This window comes from Neophocaena asiaeorientalis, unplaced genomic scaffold (assembly GCF_003031525.2).
Source record: "Neophocaena asiaeorientalis asiaeorientalis breed wild unplaced genomic scaffold, Neophocaena_asiaeorientalis_V1.1 scaffold1133, whole genome shotgun sequence".
NCBI classification, from domain to species: Eukaryota; Metazoa; Chordata; class Mammalia; order Artiodactyla; family Phocoenidae; genus Neophocaena; species Neophocaena asiaeorientalis.
In genome coordinates, this window is record NW_020175058.1 from 120,660 (window position 1) to 142,868 (window position 22,209).

Consider the following 22,209-nt stretch of genomic DNA (forward strand, 5'->3'; position numbering starts at 1 on the left):
AAGTAACTATTGGCTTTTAGTTCAGCAGGTATCCTGGGCCTTTTGCCATGTATTTTAATCCATATATATCTACCTATAGAGAATTTATAATACACTGGAGTCTTATTTTATGGGCATTTGAATTTTGTCAATCAGAAATATTGTCAAAATATTATATTTCAATTAAAAATCCACACAAAAATGTACTCATTATAATATGTGAGGTAAACACCTAGTCTTATTATGCTCTCGAGGGGGGTAACCAGTTATTCCAACTGGTCATATCAAGCCAACAAGAAAAAGGATGAATTAATCAAACAGTGCAGAGAGGACTGGCTATTTGGAAGAACAGAGAGCTGCTAACCTCACACCACATATAACAAGAAACACCATGTAGGGCTATATGAATAATCAGTTTAACATGTCTGCTTCACATATACCAAAGGAAAGACATACCTGCCACAGTGCTCAGTTCCAAAAGGAATTTACTTTATGACAACGTAACAGCACAATGAGGCAGAAACACTTAACTTTCAACTAGTAGAATAACTTTATTTCTAATACTGAGCCTTTATATAGGAATTTACAGGAATAAAAAACATTGTGATGCTTATTCTCCAATAGCTCCACCCAGACCTTCCCTTCTACATCCTCTGAGCCCACTTGTGCTCACCTGCACGTGGCACCTGAGGGCTCTGGAGATTTGGTGCCAAAATTTTGGTAGTGACAATACCTCCTATGAGGAGGCCCCTCCTTCATAAGAGCAGCTCTTATTGGGCTCTGGTAACACTTGCTTCCATCCTTTGCCCCTTAAGGACTTAGAATGGTAATGGCTTCCTGGTGACACTAGTCTCTAGGTGCTTTAATATCCCTTGTTTTTGGCCCAAACTACTGTACTGTAATAAGTCTGCCACTAAAGTCTTCTTAGTTGAAGCAGAATTCTGTTTTTCACCAGAACCATGGCTGATACTAACAGCCATCCCTATACTAACTTGTCAAAAGAAGTAATTCTTCCCTAAAATTGCTGTATAGAACATTAACACTTAGACAAGAATTCATCTGTATCAGGGGACTGCCTTCAGGTCTAAGTAACAGACATCCCTGAGAATAAATAAGAAGCCACTATAGCCACAGTAATACAAACTCCTAGTAGAGAGCAGGTCCAAAAAGAGTTGTGCAGCTTAGTGACATCATCTCTGAGCCAGGCTTTTCCCATCTTGTGTACTGTTATCTTCAAGCTATTGTCCTTCAGGGTCATAACTATAATCTAGTGTAACATACAGACATGAAAATGTCCAGCAGAAGAGAGACAATCTCTTCCCATGTCATGACAATACTTTATCACTGAGATCTTTCCCCAAAGCACTGCAGAATATTTTCCAAATATCTCACTGCTCACATGTCCATCCCAACAAAATCATTAGAATAGAATCTTCACGATTAACTTAGACTAATGTGGATTTACCCCTAAATCATCTGGGGGAAGGACGGACAAAGAGACAAAACAGTCCAGCAACTAAGGAGTAGGGATTGGCTGTTGGGTGGGCAGTATCTCTTGGAACTGCTTTCAATGTGTTCCAAGGAAGCAAAGGAAACACTAAGACAAAGGAGAGAGAGACAGTATATTACAGTCTATTAAATTAAATACATAGTTCCTTTGTTACATACAACTTGGGTTACACACATCATGCCTAAATAGATACAGCAACGAAGCACCAAGAATATGACAGAGGCATTTCATTATATACCACTACTTTTTATTTGTAGAATGCAGTGAGCATTACTGTTCATAACTGATGTTAACCTTTGCGAAATTTATGTAAATATCATTGTTATTAATAGCATTTGCATTATTGACTGACCCAAGGTAGCTGAGTAACCTCAGAAAAATATTGTTTGGCTCTTTTATGGAAGTGGAAGCTCAGTAAAAATGGCCATACTCATTCACATATGCCAGCAAAGTCAAAAGAAAGGTAAGCAATATGGTTGTAAAATAGCATATACTGGCCATACTACAGAGAGACTCTGGTAGTATTTAGAATAGGATTGATGCAGAGGTAGTTAAAAACCTCACAAAAACATATTTTGGCTTCTTTATTCAAGAGGCCATTCAGTAATAATGGCCATAGCCATTTATTTATATCAGAAAATGGAAAAAGGGGTATGTGGCTTGTACTTTAAATTTTCCAAATGTATTTTCATAAATACACAGTGATGTGCTACTGTAAATATGTGACTACAGGTTCTCTGAGAAAACAAAACCCTGATTTGTAGAGTTTGCCAATTATCATGGTGTAAATACTCGCACTAAAGCCAAGCTACCAACATGATGGCACAGAATGTAGAGCTGGGAAGAGATGTCCAGTAGCACATCATTATACAGTATTCACCATGCAGATTCAACAATACAAATAACCTAAAGAACAAAGATAACAGCAAAATACTGTAAAATAATTAGGAAGTAATGAGTGTTGAGTACTTATTACCTTGTTTTAATATTTAACTGTAAGTTTATATAGTTTAATTTTTAAATAATGACTCTTTTTAACAACTGGCTCACAAAATTCCTGAAAATTTAACAATCAGCAGTACTTGCAAGCCAGTATAAGCTTACTGCAGTACACCACTGTGTGTTGGTATGTGTGTATAAACATATTTACATATACATATGTACATAATTGTGTCAACCTATAAAGACACTGATGATATCTAGTGTGGGAAATATTAATATAGACCATAATAGTTACTTAACTAAGGGTTCAGAGTTTCTCTTCACAAGCATGTTGGGCTCTAATATACATATCAAGAATACCTCAAATTTCTATGATATTAGCATACTCACATAAGGCCTGCAAACATCAAGGACTCTTCACATAAATGTTTAATGCTGTTGTCATTTAACTTTTTTAAGCTTATGATTCTGTGAATATGACTGTAAAAGAGTATCATCCATTAGATTTACAATACAATTTCGGCATCACATCCAGAATATGGCACTACACAACATAAATTTGAGATAAAGGTTTTTGCCATATTATTTAAATGAATTTCCCCTCAATATAAATTTTCTGATGGAAAGTTTTAATTTTTCTTAAAAGCTTTCACATATTCAAAACATTATAAGGTTTTATTCTAGTACTAATTATCTGAAGCACAACAAAACTTCACTTTCTAATAATTTGTGGCATTCTTTGGGTTTCATTAATCTCATTTTAAAAACCTGTATAACGAATTTGAAAGAGTGGATAAAGGCTTCAGAATGTTCAGGATGCTGAAAGAGCTTTCACCCTTGTGTGAATTCTCTGATGTTTAGTGAGTACTGACCTCTGACTAAAGGTTTTCCCACATCCATTACACTCATAGGGTTTCTCCCCTGTGTGAGTCCTCTGATGTTTAGTGAGAGCTGATTTCTCACAGAAGGTTTTCCCACATTCGTTACATTTATAAGGTTTCTCTCCTGTGTGAGTTCTTTGATGTACAATGAGGTTTGATTTCACACAGAAGGATTTCCCACATTCATTACATATAAAGGGTTTCTCTCCTGTGTGTGTTCTCTGATGCACAGTTAGGGCTGACCTGTGGCAGAAGGATTTTCCACATGCATTACATTCATAGGGTTTCTCCCCTGTGTGTGTTCTCTGATGTTCAGTGAGGTTTGACTTCACACAGAACGTTTTTCCACATTGCTTACATTCATAGGGTTTTTCTCCTGTATGTGTTCGCTGATGGTTGGTAAGATGTGGTTTCTGACAAAAGGACTTCCCACATTCAGTACATTCATAGGGTTTCTCTCCTGTGTGTGTTCTCTGATGTTGAGTAAGGTTTGACTTCTCCCAGAATGTTTTCCCACATTCACCACATTCAAAGGTTTTTTCTCCTGAGTGAGCTCTTCGAAGTTGGGTGAGATGTGACTTCTTGTTGAAAGTATTTCCATTTTCATTGTGCTCATAAGGTTTTTCCCCCAAGTGTACTATCTGATGTCTAAAGAGGGTTGACTTTTCCCACATTTTGTGACTTACTTTATATTCATGGGGGATCTTTCTTGTGTAATTTCCCTGATGGATAATGAAAGCTGAACTGTCACAGAAAATCTGCCCATATTCATTATAAGGATTTTCCCCTGTAAGAGCTCTCTGATGCCCCAATCTTAAATCCATATAGAAGGACTTCCCACAAATACTGCATTCATATGGCTCCATTTCCAAATGAGTTCTCTGAGATAAATTAAGCTTTAAACTTTGGATGAAAGTTCTTCCACATTCATTATACTTACAGTGTGTCTCTCCTATCTGAGCTTTCTTGTTTGTGAAAGAATCTGCCTCCCCATGGCAGCCTTGTCCATTTTCATTATATTCAAAAGGTGGGTCAAAAATTGGCTGAGTGAGATCCTGGCTACGATCCTTTTTCTGATTATATTTATAAGGTTTCCCTCCAGTAGGAGTTTTCTCATGCCGAATGTCAAGGAGCAATTTCTCATATACATTAAACTCATCAGGCTTCTTTCCAGAATAGTTCTTTCTATTAATAATTAAGCCTGAAATATTTTTCAAACTCATTTCACATGTGTCACATATCTTATAGAGAAAATTTCTTGAAGGAACAGAGTCTGTACCTAGATTTAAAGTTTTCCTTACTCTGTCACCACTATCTGTACTTAACGTTTGGTTGGTGAAAGCAAGTTGCCAAAAATGTTCATCTTCATTTTCCTGGCTGCTCTCTATCAGGTCATCAACTTTCCAGTCTTCTAGAAATGAGAAAAATAACCACGTCTTATAAATCCTAGTACATTTCTAATGGAATTGGATTTTTACACTAATGCCCTATTATGCAGTCGATTCTTTTGTTTTAGGCTCAGTTTTCTGGTGTAAACTAAATCCAAGTATACATTTCCTTTACCCTTCTAGTTTGAGTGGAAAATAAATACATGCTGCAGTGGAATACTTTATTAATATAACCTTTAAAACTGGACAGAAAAAGGTGAAATAAATTCAAAGCACAAGGAACCGGTGAGTGGCTGATTCAGAAATCAGGAAGCTCAAGAGAATGGAGTGAGCCCAACAGAGACACTGAACACTGAATAAAGTGACACTGAAGATCAGCAGACAAGGGCTTTCAGGGGATGAACTATGTTTGGTGGAGACAGAACAGTCTAGTCCTAATCCCCTCAGACACTGATTGCTGGGTGGGATTCCTATTAGAGTACTTGCTTCTACTCTACACATCAACACCAGCCTAAAGTTCTGAAAACACCAACTTCCTCAGGTTCAGAAAAATTGTCCGCTAGCCCAGGATCTAGCTTTTCGTTTAATTCACAAGGAATAATTATTTTTTTAAATGCTGTAAGAGCAGCAGGCTAAAGAAGGTGAAATGAACTCAAGACACGGTGAGCAAGGGATGGAGATTTTCTGAGCATTGTTCATGTAGGGAGCAGGAAACTCCAAGAACTGGATGAGTTCAACAAAGGAGGTTTTTTGTTTTTGTTTTGTTTTTTTAAAGGAAAATAGACTGTCTGAGAAACATATTAGAGGAAGCACTCAGTTTGACAGAGACAGATTATGGTTTCTTGTCCTTATCTTCCCACACCTTGATTACTGTGGTAGGATCCTCACTAATATGCATGTTGCCATTCCTCTTTTTCCCATTTGATATAGCAACATCAAAATAAATTTCTGAAAGCACCTATTTCCTCATGTTTTAAGGGACAGTGCTTTAACCCAGACTCTAACTCTCTATCTAGCTGTGATTCACAACAACACAAATGCCCAACAGGAAATATAAAATAGAGGAGGGGCAGACCATCTCTGCAAAACGACCAGGTTCATTTGGTTTTTCTCACAGCTGTTAATGAAGTTGTCCCAACCATCAAGTCATATGTTTCTTTACTTCAGTCTGCTAGTCTACTTTTCCCCAAAACAATTTTGTTTCTGAAGCAATACTGATTTTTAAGTCTGCTTTTATATCTAGGTTTATCTTTACAGTGAGGTTTCCTGCTTTCATATCTAGCCTCATCTGTGGCTTTTACTTACTGGTGAGACCCATAATGATCACATTTTTCTATATGGTTCTGAGACCTTCAACAAACTTTATCATAAAAAATTCTTGTCTATACTTTACTGTTGGTACCCAGTGCAACAACGTTAATTACGTGTTAAAAAAAAATCTAGAACAGTCCTGAGCCCACTGCTCCAAAGACTAACTGATAATAGTTTTTATACTGGCAAACACAAATCAAAACAAAAACTAGATTCACAGTAAGAGCTCAAATCACAATTCCACAAATCCATTAAAAACTATCTGTGCAACTCTAGCTGGAACGCTCATAAACTGTTCATTCCTAACAACACACATTTCACTTAATTAGCTACACTCCAGCCTTGGCTATCCTTGGGACCTGGACATCCTTCAGGAAATGCTACTTACTTTAATTTAAAACAACAAACCACAAAAATATTAATAAAAGAACAAAAGCCAACAACCTCTACAACATCCCTACCATGTTTAGCTTCCACTTGCTGCCTTAGAAGAAGTTACTGTCTGTTTAATTCACTGTAAAATAAAACAAATTCAGTGCTCAATGCTAAATTCTTTGTCATGACCACAGTCTAGCTCTTGACAGGTGTTACCAAAATCCTGTTTCCTCTGACTTCATTGAGGACACGGTACATTAATCATTCTTAGAAAGTAATGTGCATATGAATTACTTCCAACCTGTACATGAGGACAAAATAAGGAAATGTGCATTTAGGAAGAGTACTATAGAATGCTTTCTGAATGGATGAAAAGAGTGATCTCTTCTAAATTTGGCTCAACAAAGTAATTATTAAAATATCAGAATCAGGAAAAATATGAAAGGGCCTTCTCTTTGGGAAAACAAAATCTCAACAATGATAGAAACCCCAAGCAGCAGTCATATGGTCAGGTCTGAGTTTTGGGGATACAGATACTAGTGGGTTAGGGTTACAAAATACGGACTATTTAAGTTGCAGCAAAAAATTGATCTCTAACTTAAAATAAGTGAAATAATAACAAGCCATTACTATATACCATGCAATGTTTAAACACTTTACATTTACAATTTTAATTAAGTTTCTGAAAAGGCAAAATAAAAGTAAAAGTTATAGAAAAAGGATAAAATATTTATAAGTGAAATTTAAGACATAAGATAGTATGAGTTTTAGTATAAACTCTGAAGAGCAGAAAGAAAGACTCTGAGATATATAGAACAGGACCACATTGTGACAGTCAATGGAAGGAGACTGTAAATTCATTTATTAATAAGGAGCAATTTTGTCAGGCTAGTGAAAGATAAATTGGATGCTTTAGGTAAAAAAATAAAAACCAATTAGGAATTAGATCAAGTCAGGAACGACAGAACAGAGACACAGTTATGGTTTTGAGTGACATCAGTGAAAAGTGAGAAAATGAAGACATGAAGAAGATAGAAAGGAAAACAATATCAGGAGTATTTGAAAAAACTAGCAATAGGGGATAATGGGTTCTATACCCTGATCCCATGGTTGCCATTTAAGGCAGTAATGGATGATTGAATGTTCCTTATTTGACCCCTAGGAAACCAAGCTCTCTAATTTTCTTGTACCTCAGACTGTTCCTCTCAGTCTCCTCTAATGACGAGATTTAATGGATTTACACACCTTGTAAAAGTGGTACCATCCCAGGACTACCTCTCTCATTTACAATCACTCTCTAGAAAAGGAGACAGCAAACTATGATTGTAAGACAGTAGTCCTAGAACTCAGGATGTTTTTTATGTTTTTAGAGGGAAAACAACAGAAGAGGCAGCAGAGAGGAGTGAGGAGGAAGAGGAAGAGGTAAGAGGAGGAGGAAGAGCAGCAGCAGCAACTGAGACCATGTGTGGCCCACGAAGCCTAAAATATTTACTCTCTGGTTTTTTACAAAAAAGTTTGCCAATCTCTAATCTAAAACTCTTCATCTAGCCCCAACATTTAACACCACCTAAAGCTGATGCCTTTCGAATGGATACTTCTAGGTCTGGCCTCATTATGTACTTCACACGATGTATATATGAAATCGCCTTTTCAATACCAGATTCTAACAGTTACCTCAGCTTCTTGTGTCCAAATGTAAAATTTGTAGTAACTCCCCTATAATCTCTCCTCCAAATTTTCTCTATCTCAGTAAATGGTACGCTAAGTTATCAGGTGCTTGAGACAAATCACTGGAATCATGCTCAACTCCTCTCTCTCTCACACTCTGTATCCAACCCAATAGCAAATCCTCTTGGCCTCATCTCCAAGATATATGTACAAATCCACCATTTCTCAGCACTTTCAACATAGCCTTAGCCACTAGTCTCTCTCCTCCCGAGTACATAGTAGTGTCCTGTTATTCCTTCCTTGCTCATGCCTAAGCATCATCTACCCACCACATGTTCACCACACAGAAGTCAGAGAGATCCTTTAAAACTGTAAATCCAATCTTATAGCTTAATCTGATTTATGTTTACTCAAAAAAGCCTGAGGATTTCCCACCTCACTCAAAATAAAATTAATGGGTCTCCCATGGTACCTGCTACTTATGACATCATCTACTACCAATCTCCCCCAGGCCTTCTCACCTCCAGCCACACTGACATCCTTGCCATTCCTCAAACACCCTAAGAGCACACCTGTCTGAGAAGTTCAGCACCTGATGTTCCCTCTGTCTGGAATACTCAGAATCCACAGAGCTCACATTTTAATTTATTAGAGACTTGTCTATTGTGGACCTCATCAAAAAGGTTTTCTCTTGACTTCCATACCAAATAGCACATGCCATCATTCTCCAACCCCCTTTTCACTGCTTTAACTCTCTACAGTATTTATCACCACCCAACATGTGTGTGTATACAAGCATGTATAACTCTGTACACATACACACACCTACACCTATACACACACGTATGCTTTTCTGTCCCTCATTGTAATAGACACTCTGTGATAATAGGGACATTCTTTTAATTACCTATAAACATAGTTGGGTCATATTGGGCGCTCAGCATATATTTGTTAAATGAATATATGGAAGTATTGCATGAATACATACTACCTAACAAGAGATGTCCAAAGACAATACAGAGAAGGTGAACAATTTTAAAAGATAAAGTAACCAAGAAAAATTATCTCAGATGAAGCCAAATGAGTTTGGATTATGGATATAGGTAAATCACTCGAAAATGTCAAATAACAAAGGGAAGCATTTATGAGTGAAAGTGACATATGGAGGAATGTGATTAAGGTAACAAAGGGATGTGGGCCAACTGTCCTTAATCACTTCCAAAGGTCTGGGGCTAAAAAATGTTTTTTTGGAAAAATAGTTCAAAGTTAATAAACCATAAACCAGTGCCCTAAGATCTCATTTCCTCTGGCTTCCATCTGCCTGTGAACTCACTAACTCACCTGAGCGGCACTGTTTTGGGAATCTTTCCTCTAATATCCAAGGTTCTTCTCCTTGCTCGATCTTGAAGATCACTTCTGGCTTAGTAATGCAATTCCCTGTAAAGAAAATAACACAGGACTATGGCTGAACAGCCTGGCTTCGGGGACTCTGAAAAAATGATAGGGAAGAAATGTATAGCTTCAGGAGCTACCTAAAAGAGGTGCCTAAATGAACCAATCCTTAAAGAGGTAAGAATATAGCATTCTTTATAGTGGCCAAAAGGGATCAGTCATCTGATCCCTTGAATCTCCATCAGAAAATTCCACAGGGAGTTCTTATGTTTCATCAACTAAGAAATGCATGCTCCTCGTTCACATGGAGAAAAAATTCTTACCTACTGAGACAAGATGGCTGTAATTTTCCAGGATCACGTCTCTGTATAGTATCTTCTGAGCAGGATCCAGCAGGTACCACTCTTCCTGGGTGAAGTCCACACACACATCTTTGAATGACACTTGTTCCTGTAACAGTATATTCCTTTTATATAATGAAATTGTCAGAGCTCTATGAGTGGTAAATATTTAAAAGAACTAATCTCTTTAGAGTTTATTAAAAATTGGTATATAGGATTGCCTTCTTTTATGCTATCCTATGTAGGAAAAAAGTAATATCTTGTACAAATTGAGTTTCCACTAAGTGGGTGGAACTAGTTGCTACAACTGTTATTCCTGATAAGGAGACATACACATTAACATTTATTAAATTAGACATTGTAGGAGCTAGCATTATGCACAAAGTAGACTGGGGTTACCAAGAAAATGTTCTTTCATATTATCTTTTATATTATACAGTTAACTGTCACTAAGGAAGTAAAACTTTCCGTTGTTAAAATGAACAGAGGGATTAAAATTAATATGGTACAGGCCCTAACCAAGCTCAACCCGTGACTGATTAAAGTGACCAGTCCTGTACTCTACCTGCCCAACAGAGAAACGGATGAATCCTCTCTGCTAAAAGAGATCATTTTCTGGAGCCTCTACCAATATTTGTGTTGTTAAGTACAATGTTTGGCATCCAATAAAAAATTTCATGTTATATGAAGAGACAAAGACCAAGGAAAAAAAGAAAATAAAAGCGTACCCATAGGACACTCAGATATTGGAACAAACAAGAACTTCAAAATGAGTTATGATTAATAGGTTCAATAAAATAGAGGAAAATATGAAAAAAATAAATGAAAGGATGGGAGAAGTTCAACAGATATGTGGTATGTGTGTTGTGGAGAAAGAATTAACAGAGCAGGCCTGAGACTGCTATCCTCTGAATGATCTGCTACAAGGGTGTTCCTTGGCTGGCATCTGGGAACTCGGATTTCAGGAGGGTTCTTACCAGTCCTTAATAAGAATGGTTCACTGAGCCTAAACTGTTTGTGTAAACAATATGGTTTTTGCTGCACACATACATTCCTTCTGGAGTCTGGAATTCTGTTATATGCTAAGCAGAAAGCACCTATGTGACTAGCCCCTGATAAACATGCTGAACACTGAGTGTCTGTTGAGCTTCCCTGGCAGACATTTCACATCAGTTGCCACATCTCACTGCTAGAGGACTTAGGTGTATCCTGGGAGAAGACTCTTAGAAGCTTGTGCCTGGTGTCCCCTGGACTATGCCCCATGTGCCTTTTCCCTTTGCTGATTGTGCTTTGTACCCTTTCACTTCAATAAGTGATAGCAGTAAGTACAACTACATACTGAGTCATCTTAGCAAATCACTGAACCTGGTAATGGTTCCTGGGGACCTCTGATACATGTGTATACAAACACACAGAGATACATACATACATGCATAAAATGGGCATTCCAAAGTTGAAAATTACAATATCTGAAATTAAGAACCATTAGATGGGTTCAAATCATATTAGAGAAAGAAGACACAATCTGAAACATATTCATCTAACAAAAGAGTATCAAAATACATATAGCAAAAACTGATAGAAATGAAAGGAGAAATAGACAAATCTAAAACCATAGTTGGAGTCTTCTATCTTGAGCAATTGAGCAGGCAGAAAATCAGTAAGTATACAGATGACCTACACAGCACTATCAATCAACATGATCTAACTGGCATCTGTAGAATATTCCATCCAAAAAAATAAAACACACATTCTATCATTCTATTCTAGCTCATATGGTCCATTCACCTAGATAGACCATAGTCCTGGCCACAAAACACACCTTAACAAATTTAAAACAATAGCTATCATACAAAATATGTTCTCAGACCACAATGGAATTAAATAGAAGTCAATAAGCAGGAGATAACTGAAAAATCCCAAAGAGTTGAAAATTAAACAACATACTTATAAATAACCTGTAAGTCATACTTATAAATAACCTATAAATCTAACCTATAAGCTTTAAATAACCTATAAGTCAACTTATAATAACCTGTAAGTCAAAGAAGTCTCAAAAGAAATTTTAAAATATTTTAAATGAAATGGAATAAAAATGAAAATACCATGTATCAAAATTTGTGCGATGCAGTGAAAGCAGTGCACAGAGGACATTTATAGCATCAAATGTATACATTGGAAAAGATTAAAAATCAAAAACCTAAGCTTCTGTCTTAGTAAACTAGAGAAAAAAGGCAAATTAAGCCTAAACCAAGCAAAGTAAAGGAAATAATAAAAATTAGAATAAATCAATTAAATTGAAAATGTGAAAAAAATACAAAAAGCCAATGAAACTCAAAGTTGCTTCTTTGAAAAGATCAATAAAATTAATAAACCTCCAACCTAACCAAGAAAAAAGAGGCAAATTGGAAATCTCAGAAATGAAAGATAGGTTGACACTACTAAGCCTAATGACATTTAAAAAATAATAAGAGAATACTACAAATAATTCTATTCCTGAAAAATTGGTAACATAGATGAAATTGACAAATTCCTTAAAAGACACAACTACCAAATTCACACAAGGAGATACAGATAACCAGCATAGACTCATTTCTGTTAAAAAAAAAAACTGAATCAATAATTAAAACACTTCCAAAATAGAAAGAACCAAACCCAGATGGCGTCACTGGTGAATTCTACTGTACATTTAAGGAAAAAATAATAACAATTCTCCATAATCTCCTCTGGTAAATAACATCTCCAAACTCATTACATGAGGCCAACATTACCCTAATACCAAAACTAGATAAAGACATTATGAAAAAAATAAAGACTAATGTCTCTCAATAACATAGATGCAAAAATTCTCAAATATTGGCAAATCAAATCTGACAATGTATAAAAAGAAATACAAACCACAACCAAGTGGAATTTATTGCAGGTATGGAAGGCTGGGTCAGCATTAAAAAAAAAAATCAATCAATATAATCCAACATATCAATAAGCCAAAGAAGAAAAATTACATGATCATATCAATTAATGAAGAAAAAGCATTTGACAGAATCCTACAGTCATTCATGATAAAAACTCTCAGCAAACTAGGAATAGAGGGGAACTTTCCCGACTTAATGAAGAAGCTAACATCATACTTAATGTTACGAGACTGGACACTTTTCCCCTAAGTGCAGGAACAGGGCAAGGATGTCCTGTCTTAATACTCCTATTCAAGTCCTAGCTAGTACAGAAAGACCTACAACAAGACAAAACAAACAAAAAGGGCTTCCCTGGTGGCGCAGTGGTTGAGAGTCTGCCTGCTGATGGAGGGGACATGGGTTTGTGCCCCGGTCCGGGAAGATCCCACATGCCGCGGAGCGGCTGGGCCCGTGAGCCATGGCTGCTGAGCCTGCACGTCCGGAGCCTGTGCTCCGCAATGGGAGAGGCCACAACAGTGAGAGGCCCGCATATCGCAAAAAAAAAAAAAAAAAAAAAAAAAACTGAAATAAAATAAAAAACTGAAATGTGATTAGAAAGAAAAAATAAAACTGTCTTTATTTGAAGTCAACATTGTCTATGTAGAAAGTCCCAAAGAATCTACAAAAAGAAAAAGCAAAAAAATCCTGGAAGTAATAAGCAAATATAGCAACATCATAGGATATAAGGTCAATATTAAAAAGTCAACTGTTTTCCCATATCAGAATAAACAATTGGAATTTCAAATTTTTGAATGAAAAAAATACCATTTACAATATGACTACCAAAAACAAAGTATTCAAATATAAATCTAACACAATATATTTCAGGGATATGCAGAAAAACAAAAACTGATGGAAGAAATCGAAGATCTAAATAAATGGAGAGATATTCCACATTCATCAATCAGAAGACAGTATTGTTAACATGTCAATTCCTTCCAACTTAATCTATAAATTCAGTGAAATTCAAATAAAAATCCCAGCTATTTTGTAGACACTGAAAAAATGATTCTAAAATTTAAACAGGAAGGTAAAGGACCTAGAACAGCCAACGTAATATGGAAGAAGGAAAAAGAGGATATACGTTACCTGATTTCAAGACACATAAAGCTACAAGTAACCAAGACACTGTGTTATTGTTGAAAGAAACACATAGATCTGTGAAACAGGACAGAGGTCCCAGGAACAGATCCACTGATATATAGAGAACTGATTTTTTTTTTTTTTGTAATTGAAGTATAGCTGATGTACACTACTATATAAGTTTTAGGTGTACAACATAGTGATTCACAATTTGTAAAGATTATATTCCATTTATAGTTATTATATAATATTGGCTATATTTCCTATGTTGTACAGTATATCTTTGTAGCTTATTTATTTTATACATACTAGTTTCTACTTCTTAATTCCCTACCCCATCTTGCCCCTCCCCCTTCCCTCTCTCCACTGGTAACCACTAGTTTGTTCTCTATATCTGTGAGTCTGTTTCTTTTTTGTTATATTCACTAGTTTGTTTTATATAGTCAACTGATTTTTGACAAAGGCACAATGGCATTTAAATGGAGAAAAGATAGTCTTTCAACAAATGATTCTTCAACAACTGTACATCTATGCAAAAAAATGAACCTAGACACAGACCTTACACCTTATACAAATATTAACTAAAAATGAATCACAGACCTAGAAGTAAAATGCAAAACTATTAAATTTCTAGAAGACAATATAGAACATAGGAAATCTATGTGATCTTGGATTTGGTGATGAGTTTTTAAATACAACAGAAAAAAGCACATTCCATTAAAAAAATACATGGGTTGGGCTTCATTTAAAATAAAATATTTTGCCCTGCAAAAGCCATTTGTAAGAAAATGAAAGGTCAAGCCACAGACTGGAAGAAAATATTTGCAACATATATATCTAATAAAGAAGTTACATTCAAAATACGCAAAAGAACTCTGAAAACTCAATAGTAAGAAAACAAATCACCTAATAGAAAAATGGACCAAAGATATGAATAAACATGTCAAGCAAAGACATATGGATAGCAGATAAATTTATGAACAAATGCTCAATATCATCTGTCATTAGGGAAATATAAATTAAAACAAAAATGAGATACCATGACACACCTACTGGAACAGTTAAATCCAAAACGATGACAACATCAATTTCAGTTCCAGATGCAGAAGAGGAGTTCTGATTGGTAGGAATGTAAAATGATACAGCACTTTTGTAAAATTGGCTGGCAGTTTCTTACAAAGCTAAACAGTCTTAACATATGATCAAGCAGTTTCACACCCTAGCTATTTAAAAATGTATGTCTATGTAAAAACCTACATGTTGGGGCTTCCCTGGTGGCGCAGTGGTTGAGAGTCCGCCTGCCGATGCAGGGGACGCGGGTTCGTGCCCCAGTCTAGGAAGATCCCACATGCCGTGGAGCGGCTGGGCCCGTGAGGCATGGCCGCTGAGCCTGCGGTTCGGGAGCCTGTGCTCCGCAGCAGGAGAGGCCACAACAGTGAGAGGCCCGCGTACCGCAAAAAAAAACAAAAAAAAACAAAAAAAACCCTACATGTTTCTAGCAGCTTAATTCATAATGACCAAAAACTGGAAGGAACCAAGAGTCCATGGGTTAATGACTCAGAAATCACTTATACATGTATGCTGGAACTGAACAATTAAGTAAAGGAAGTGCGGATGGTGGTAGCCAGATTGCTAAAATGGGAGTTACAGACAAGCAAGGAGAGAACGCTAGAATGTTCCATGTAATAATGATTACAGCAGGGGACATCAGTGTGAAATAATACTTAGCTTAATACAAACACAGATGGTTACATACTGAAATATTTATAGATATGTGTATACATGTGAGTTAGTATACATATATATTTTCTTGTTCAGTCAGCTGAGAGGGTCTCTAAGGATTTAGAAACCAGTAGCAATCCAGCCCCCTAATCTTGGTTTCTAATACCATGCTCCAATAAAAGGAACCAGAGCTCTTCAGGGAAAAATGGCTAATTCTAGGGCAGGAAATATAAGATAAGCCTGGAATATCTTCTACTACCAGAAAGTATAGAAGAAGTACTCAAACAAAAACACAATAATGGGGTACATCAGAAAGACCCTGGAACCAGTTGAAAGTGCTCTATTTAATAACCAAGCTGAAACAATTTGAGCAACAAAATGACCAAGGTAGTACTGGACTATAAACAAGGTAAAAAATAACCAGCCGTGAGTTCATATTGATATTAAACACTGACTGAGTTAATAAATACACAAGTCTCCTGTGCAGAACTCCTAATAATTTATGTGGATACTCCACCATGAAGGAGGTGTAGCATAAACTCCCCACTTTCTTCCAAAGGGTACAGTATGAAAACAGACAAAAAAAGAATAACTTTGCAGTGGAGAAAGTTGACCACATGACCTCAGCCACGTGATCAAAAGTGATTCATCATCTGTTGAAAAGTGAAAAGTCATGTGAAGAGCATTTACCCTGATAAGATGTTACCAAATGGCACTCTACCTCTGTGGTCTTTCTACACGAAAACAATTACCCCAATATAATAATGAGAAAAACAGCAGACAATTCCCAAGAGAGGGACATTCTACAAAACACCTGTCTTGTACTCCTCAAAAACTGACAAGGCCATCAAAAACAAGGAAAGTCTGAGAAACTGTCACAGCCAAGGGGAGCCTAAGGAAACATGATGACTAAGTGAAATGTGGTATCCTGAAGCAGAATACCTGCACGGGGAAAAAAAAGCATGAACAATCATCAAAAGACAAATGATATACCAGAAAATAACTCACATAAAAGACAAGCATTAGTATCCCTAATATACAAAGAGCTAACCAGACACTGAAAAAAAGAAAAAAGCCAGAAACCTAAGAGCAAAATGGGCAAAAGATATGAACAGACAGTTCACAGAAATATAAAAATAAGACACCTTTTAGATGCATGAAAAAAATCTTCAACCTCTCTCATAGTTAAGATAATTACAGATGTAAAGTACATAAAATACTAATTTTTATCTATCAGTTGCCAAAATCCAAAAGTGAACCACGTATTTCTATGGGAGAAGCTATGGAAAAAAAGCACTATCATGCAGTACCAATGGAAATACAAAATGATACTATCTATAATCCCACCAAAAGGATCAAGTTTATCAATTGTATTCAATCCTTTGACCTGGCAGTCTCACTTCTGGGAATTTATCTGGTAGAATAAACCTACATGTACAAGGCTATTAATTAAAACATGGTTTGTAGTAGCAAAAGGTTGGAAATAGTTAATAACTAGTTTAATAAACTATGGAACATTCGCAATTGAATTACCATGTGATTGTTAACAAAGAAAGATGTTCTATTACAGAAAGATCCCTGGGAACAGGCTGAAAAAAGAAGTGAAAAAAGGAAAAAAAAAGAAGAAGAAGAAAAAGAATGGGAAATAGTGTATACACTCATTACTCAAGTGTGGTTCCCTGAGCAGCAGAATCAACTCCATCTGGGAGCTGATTAGAAATGCAGACTCCAGGGCCCCACCCAGATATACTAAATCAAAATCTGCATTTTAACACGTTGCCAGGGATGTACAGGTGCATCTAAATTTAAGAAGCTCTAATAATAGATTCCCTTTTAAATAAAGGCCGGGAGCACATATTTTCTTTCAACTGAATAAAGAAACGCTGGGAGGACAAACAAGAAATAGAAATAATGTATACCTATAGTAGGGTGACAGTACACTGCAGTTCATCTGGGACTGTCCCAATATATGCCAGCTGTCTCAGCATAATTGTTAATAAAACTTCTTTCACTCTCAGTGAAAGTGTCACAGTTTAGATGAGAAATAAATGTCACCCTACCTGGAGGAAGCATCAGCTACAGAGAGGATGGGGTGTGAATTTTTACTTACTTTTTTTTTTTAGCCGCACCAAGCAGCATGCGGGATCTCAGCTCCCCGACCAGGGATCGAACCCACATCCCCCCACAGTAGAAGCACAGAGTCTTAACCACTAGACCAGCAGGGAAGTCCCTATACTTACTTTTTTTGTATCACTTACGTTTTTTTAAAACCATGTTAATATACTAACAATTTTTAATTATTTCATTTTTTTAAATAAAACAAAAGCAGTCAGGAAAAATAGGTATACTGGGAAGGGCAGTTGGCTAAGGATAGATAAGCAGGGGATAAGCAATAAACCCAGGGATAAGCAATGTTGGGGCAAAAGGCAAAGCCAACTTCATGAGGGACAGAAGTTAGGAAAAGGAGAGCTAGGAGGGTAGTATCATAGACAACAACAGAGGAGAATTCCAAAACAAAGAGACTATGGATAATAGTACCAAATGCTGCAAAAGGGTCAAGTAAGACAAAGACAAAAACTGGATTTGATTACAGTTTGGTGGTCTTTTCCAGAACTGATTCAGGTGAGTGGTGGTAAAGAAGCAAGACTGCATGTATTAGGTAGAAATGGAAATGGAAATGCAGAAACAAAAGCCAGGACTACCTGCTACTTAAGCTAGAAATACAAATGAGCTAACATGAGGTTTTATAAACCTTTAGAAACTTTAGAAAACGCATTTTCATACAAAATGGCAATAAACAAACAAAAAAAAACTCACCTGGGATTTGTTCATTTTTCACTCTTAGTGGAGGAGGGAGAGCTGAAGGAGAAGGAAGAAGGAAGTAAGAACTTGGCCTGCCTTATAGTTCCTGGATTCACCTGCCTACACAGCTCCACACACAAGATACTTACTTGTCCATGTGTGGCTCCGATTTATGTTGAGCTTAGACATGATACTTTTCACTGAGTGAATGTAAACATTTGTTTCTTATTGATTTATTACCAATTTAGGTTCTGTGACACAGAAAAATTAAAAACATGAGATGAGTTTAACATTGAACAGTAATCTAAAGGAAGGAACACTATGGATCTGCCAAAACTGATGTTGTAGGGGGAGAAAAACACCTCAAACCATATTGTTCATCTGGTTATCTGCTAACACCATTAATCCTATGAGGTCAGATAATCCAAGAAACCTCTGAAAAAAGGGATGGGAGTGTTTAAGGCAAGATTCTTTTTTTTTTTTAATGTTCTCACCTGCTTACAATTTTCAGAAGGATCTTTTAATAAAAAAACTAACTTTGACCTAACAGTCACAAAATGGGCAGTGGCCCACGAATCTGCAGACCTGACTTTCAACCTCGATTCTACCACTAACAAATTGCATGACGTCAGGCACTCACCTTCGAGAAGGCTCATTTCTTTTTTTTTTTTTTTCATTTTTCAAGTAAGCAACAGATAACCCAAAAAGGACCTGCCTGCACTACCATCCTGCGCGTCTATCCAGCCAGGGGAGCAGGAACCTCAGCATTTCTCTAGATGCCATGAAAAATGGGACACTGAGGGTGGCTCACCTCAGGAAAGAGCGACTGGAGAATGAGGGGAGGAGGAGGTGTTAGGGACAGACAATGACAGAATTTCCTTAGCTATGGCTGGTAAGCCTTTCAACCCCGACCATGCCTTCACAAACTCTCCAAACAGGTGACATTTCCTGTGCAGCCTGCATGCCCACCCATCTCAGCTCCAGCTCACCTCTCTCTTCTTAAATTTGTCTCAGACCTTCCACCGTCACACAGCCTTCGATGGCTTCAGGATACCGTGTCATGATTATACACAACAAATAACAAATGAATACATAATAAATAATAACTTGGGATCTGGGTGATGTTAGAGCCAGGAAAAGGCCTTGGTGGCTAGCTGGTTTAGCCCCCTCCAATCCCATTTCACAAATGAATTAACTGAGGAATGGAGGCCCTGGAGACTTATCCAAGCTCCAGCCGCCTGTATTACATACAAAACAATTAAATACAACAGCAGCCAACGAAACGTGAGCGCTCAAAACAACACAGTGCGGCGAGCTCTCTAGATATCCGCATTTTACAGCTAAGCAAGACAAATCTCCCAGCGGCTATTTGGTCCAGGAAATTCATGTATTTCCAAGCCCCTTCCTGGGGCAGTCGTTCTCTCCCACATCCTCCCTGCGCCCCGTAATCCCAGCACGTCACTACGTAAAGCGCACACACACACACAGACAGACACACACACAGAGACACATACACACACAGACAGACACACACAGACACACAGACAGACACACACACACACACACACACACACACACACACACACACGTCGCGCACGCGCACTCGCTCTTCCCCGCATTCCTCGCCCCTCCCCGCAGGCCCAGATCACACGTCACGCACGCGCTCTCCCCTTGACAACCCCGCTCCCTCCCCGCGGGCCTAGCGCACACGTCACGCACGCGCACTCCCCACGGGCGGCCACACGACGGCGCCGCCCGCTCAGCTCAAGGGCTGAAGAGCTGAGGACCGAGCAAGCCCGAGAGTCCGCGTTCCCGCGCGGGACTCCGGCCTCTCCAGGCAGAGGCGCCGCCGCCTGCAGTCCCTTCAGTTCTGCAGGCGCCGCAGACTCCTGGGGTCCTGCAGATGTTCGCGGGGCTCCAACCTACCACCCGGCACCGCTGCCTCCGCCGGCTCCCCGAGCCGCACGGGGTCCCCTTGGCCCTCGCCCCCACCCTCTGGGGCTCACCCGCAGCTCCCTCGCCGCGTGGACCTGGAGGCCAGGGATTGTTTCCCACGAGGGGCTGGAGGCCGGGGAAGGACGAGCCGGGAGGAGAAGGCGGGGATGCACATGCGCAGAGGGAGGGAGCGGCGTGGCGCGGTGGCGGCGAGTTGGAAGTTGGCTTCTGGCAGCTTGGGTTGGAAAAGTGGCTCTACCTTTAGAAGCAATGCCTCACTCCTAAATTGTACAAAAGTAAGCTAATAGTAATACAGTACCTAGCTAACGGTTTTTATGAAGATTAAGGGCGTTTACATTGTAAAAGCACTTAGGATGGCGTCTGGCACATAAATTGTTCAGTACGTTTCTTAAGATTACCTTGCCCAGTATACGCCATGCGCACTCCTTTAGAAATCAGCTGCAGAGTTTCTGCCTTGTTGACTGGATTGAGATATTACTATCTGATATATTCACTCCTGCTACCTGGACCCTGGATTCTGTCTGTGTCCCAGAGATGTATGTCAAAGCAGTGTGCGTTTTCGACTAGACACAAACCAAGAGAAGCAAAGTGGTACATGAATTTAATTTATGAACGTGGACAGATGTTATTTTAGTTTTGATAAATTTATCTTCTATAGTTTAGACAATAAATCTATGTAAACTAAAATAATATCTGTGAGCAGCCTAGTTATTCTCCGGAATGAGGAAAAAAGCAACCTAGCAATTCAGTATTAATAATAAAAACTGTTCCTATGTAAGAAACTGTTCACACACCAAACTTACGAAGAAAGCACTTTATCATCTCTCAGAAATGCTTTACCTGGAACCAAATATACATTCTTTTATGTGGGCATCCTCATGATATTTTTAGCACAGTATGAGCATATGGGTGTATTATTTTATGATGAACTTTTCATAAAAGAATATGTAGTTAACTCTTTTTGATCAATGTCGTTTACCTTTTTTTTACTAACTTCAGATTTACAGAAGAGTTGCAAAGATAGTTCCCATATACTCTTCACCCAGTTTCACCTAATTGTTAACATTTATTTATTTATTTTTATTCGGCTGCATCAGGTCTTAGTTGCGGCACACATGGGACCTTCGTTGCAGCGTGAGGATTTCTCTAGTTGCGCGCGTATGCGGGCTCAGTTGCCCTGTGGCATGTGGGATCTCAGTTCCCCCACCAGGGATCAAACCTAAGTCTCGTACATTGGAAGGCGTATTCTTAACCACTGGACCACCAGGGAAGTTCCTTTAATTGTTAACATTTTACATAACCATGGTACATTTACCAAAACTAAGAAAGTGATACGGGTACAATTGTATCAACTAAACTACAGAGTTTATTCAGAGTTCATCAGTTTTTTCATTAATGCGCTTTTACTGATCCAGGATTCAATCCAGGATACCACAGTACGTTTAATCATCAAGTCTGTTTGGTCTCGTCCCATCTGCAATAGTTTCGTGGTCTTTCCTTGTCTTTCATTACCTTCAGATGTTTGAAGAATAGTGGTCAGATATTATGAAGAATGTCCCTGACTTTGAGTTTGTCTGATGTTTTCTCCTGATTGGACTGAGGTTATAAATTTTTAGAAAGAATACCACAGAGAGGATGTGTCCTACCTATATATGAGGGGACACATGATATCAACACAACTTATATTAACCTTGGTTACTTGGTGAAGGTGGTGTCTGACAGGTTTCTCCACTATATCTTTAGGATTTTTCCCTTTCCAATCTATGCTTAGGGGTGGGTTACTAAGTCCAGTGCACTCAGTGGGAGCAGAATAAGCTCCATCTCAAATTTAGGGTCATATTTTTAAATCACCACATTTAGTAGTAAATTTGGGGCGAGAACCTTTTTTTTTTTTTTTTTTTTTTT

General features: G+C 38.0%; 1 protein-coding gene across 6 annotated transcripts; it reads right to left on the reverse strand.

Annotated features, from left to right (window-relative positions):
• Positions 1-609: 609 nt before the first annotated feature.
• ZNF248 (zinc finger protein 248) lies at positions 610-20,439 on the reverse strand. Of its 6 annotated transcripts, none has more exons than XM_024764036.1 (6): positions 20,355-20,413; positions 18,498-18,599; positions 18,364-18,405; positions 9,770-9,896; positions 9,396-9,491; positions 610-4,720 (listed from the first exon to the last, which is right to left on the reverse strand). In XM_024764036.1, exons 3-6 carry the CDS (start codon positions 18,376-18,378, stop codon positions 3,243-3,245), a joined length of 1,716 nt encoding a protein of 571 aa, XP_024619804.1. In that variant the 5' UTR covers positions 18,379-18,405; positions 18,498-18,599; positions 20,355-20,413; the 3' UTR covers positions 610-3,242. The 6 variants fall into 6 exon arrangements, with proteins under 6 accessions (XP_024619804.1, XP_024619799.1, XP_024619800.1 ...); XM_024764031.1 differs by having other exon boundaries at positions 610-4,723; XM_024764032.1 differs by lacking the exon at positions 20,355-20,413 and adding an exon at positions 19,338-20,338 and having other exon boundaries at positions 610-4,723.
• Between the last annotated feature and the right edge of the window lie 1,770 nt (positions 20,440-22,209).

What these genes read in the sequence shown, in the direction of transcription:
- ZNF248 (XM_024764034.1), bottom strand. An exon ending in CAGCCATCTTGTCTCAGTAG is followed by an intron (nt 9,492 to 9,769) that starts GTAAGAATTTTT and finishes TTTTCTTTACAG; the next exon opens with GGAATTGCATTACTAAGCCA. An exon ending in CCCAAAACAGTGCCGCTCAG is followed by an intron (nt 4,724 to 9,395) that starts GTGAGTTAGTGA and finishes TCTCATTTCTAG; the next exon opens with AAGACTGGAAAGTTGATGAC.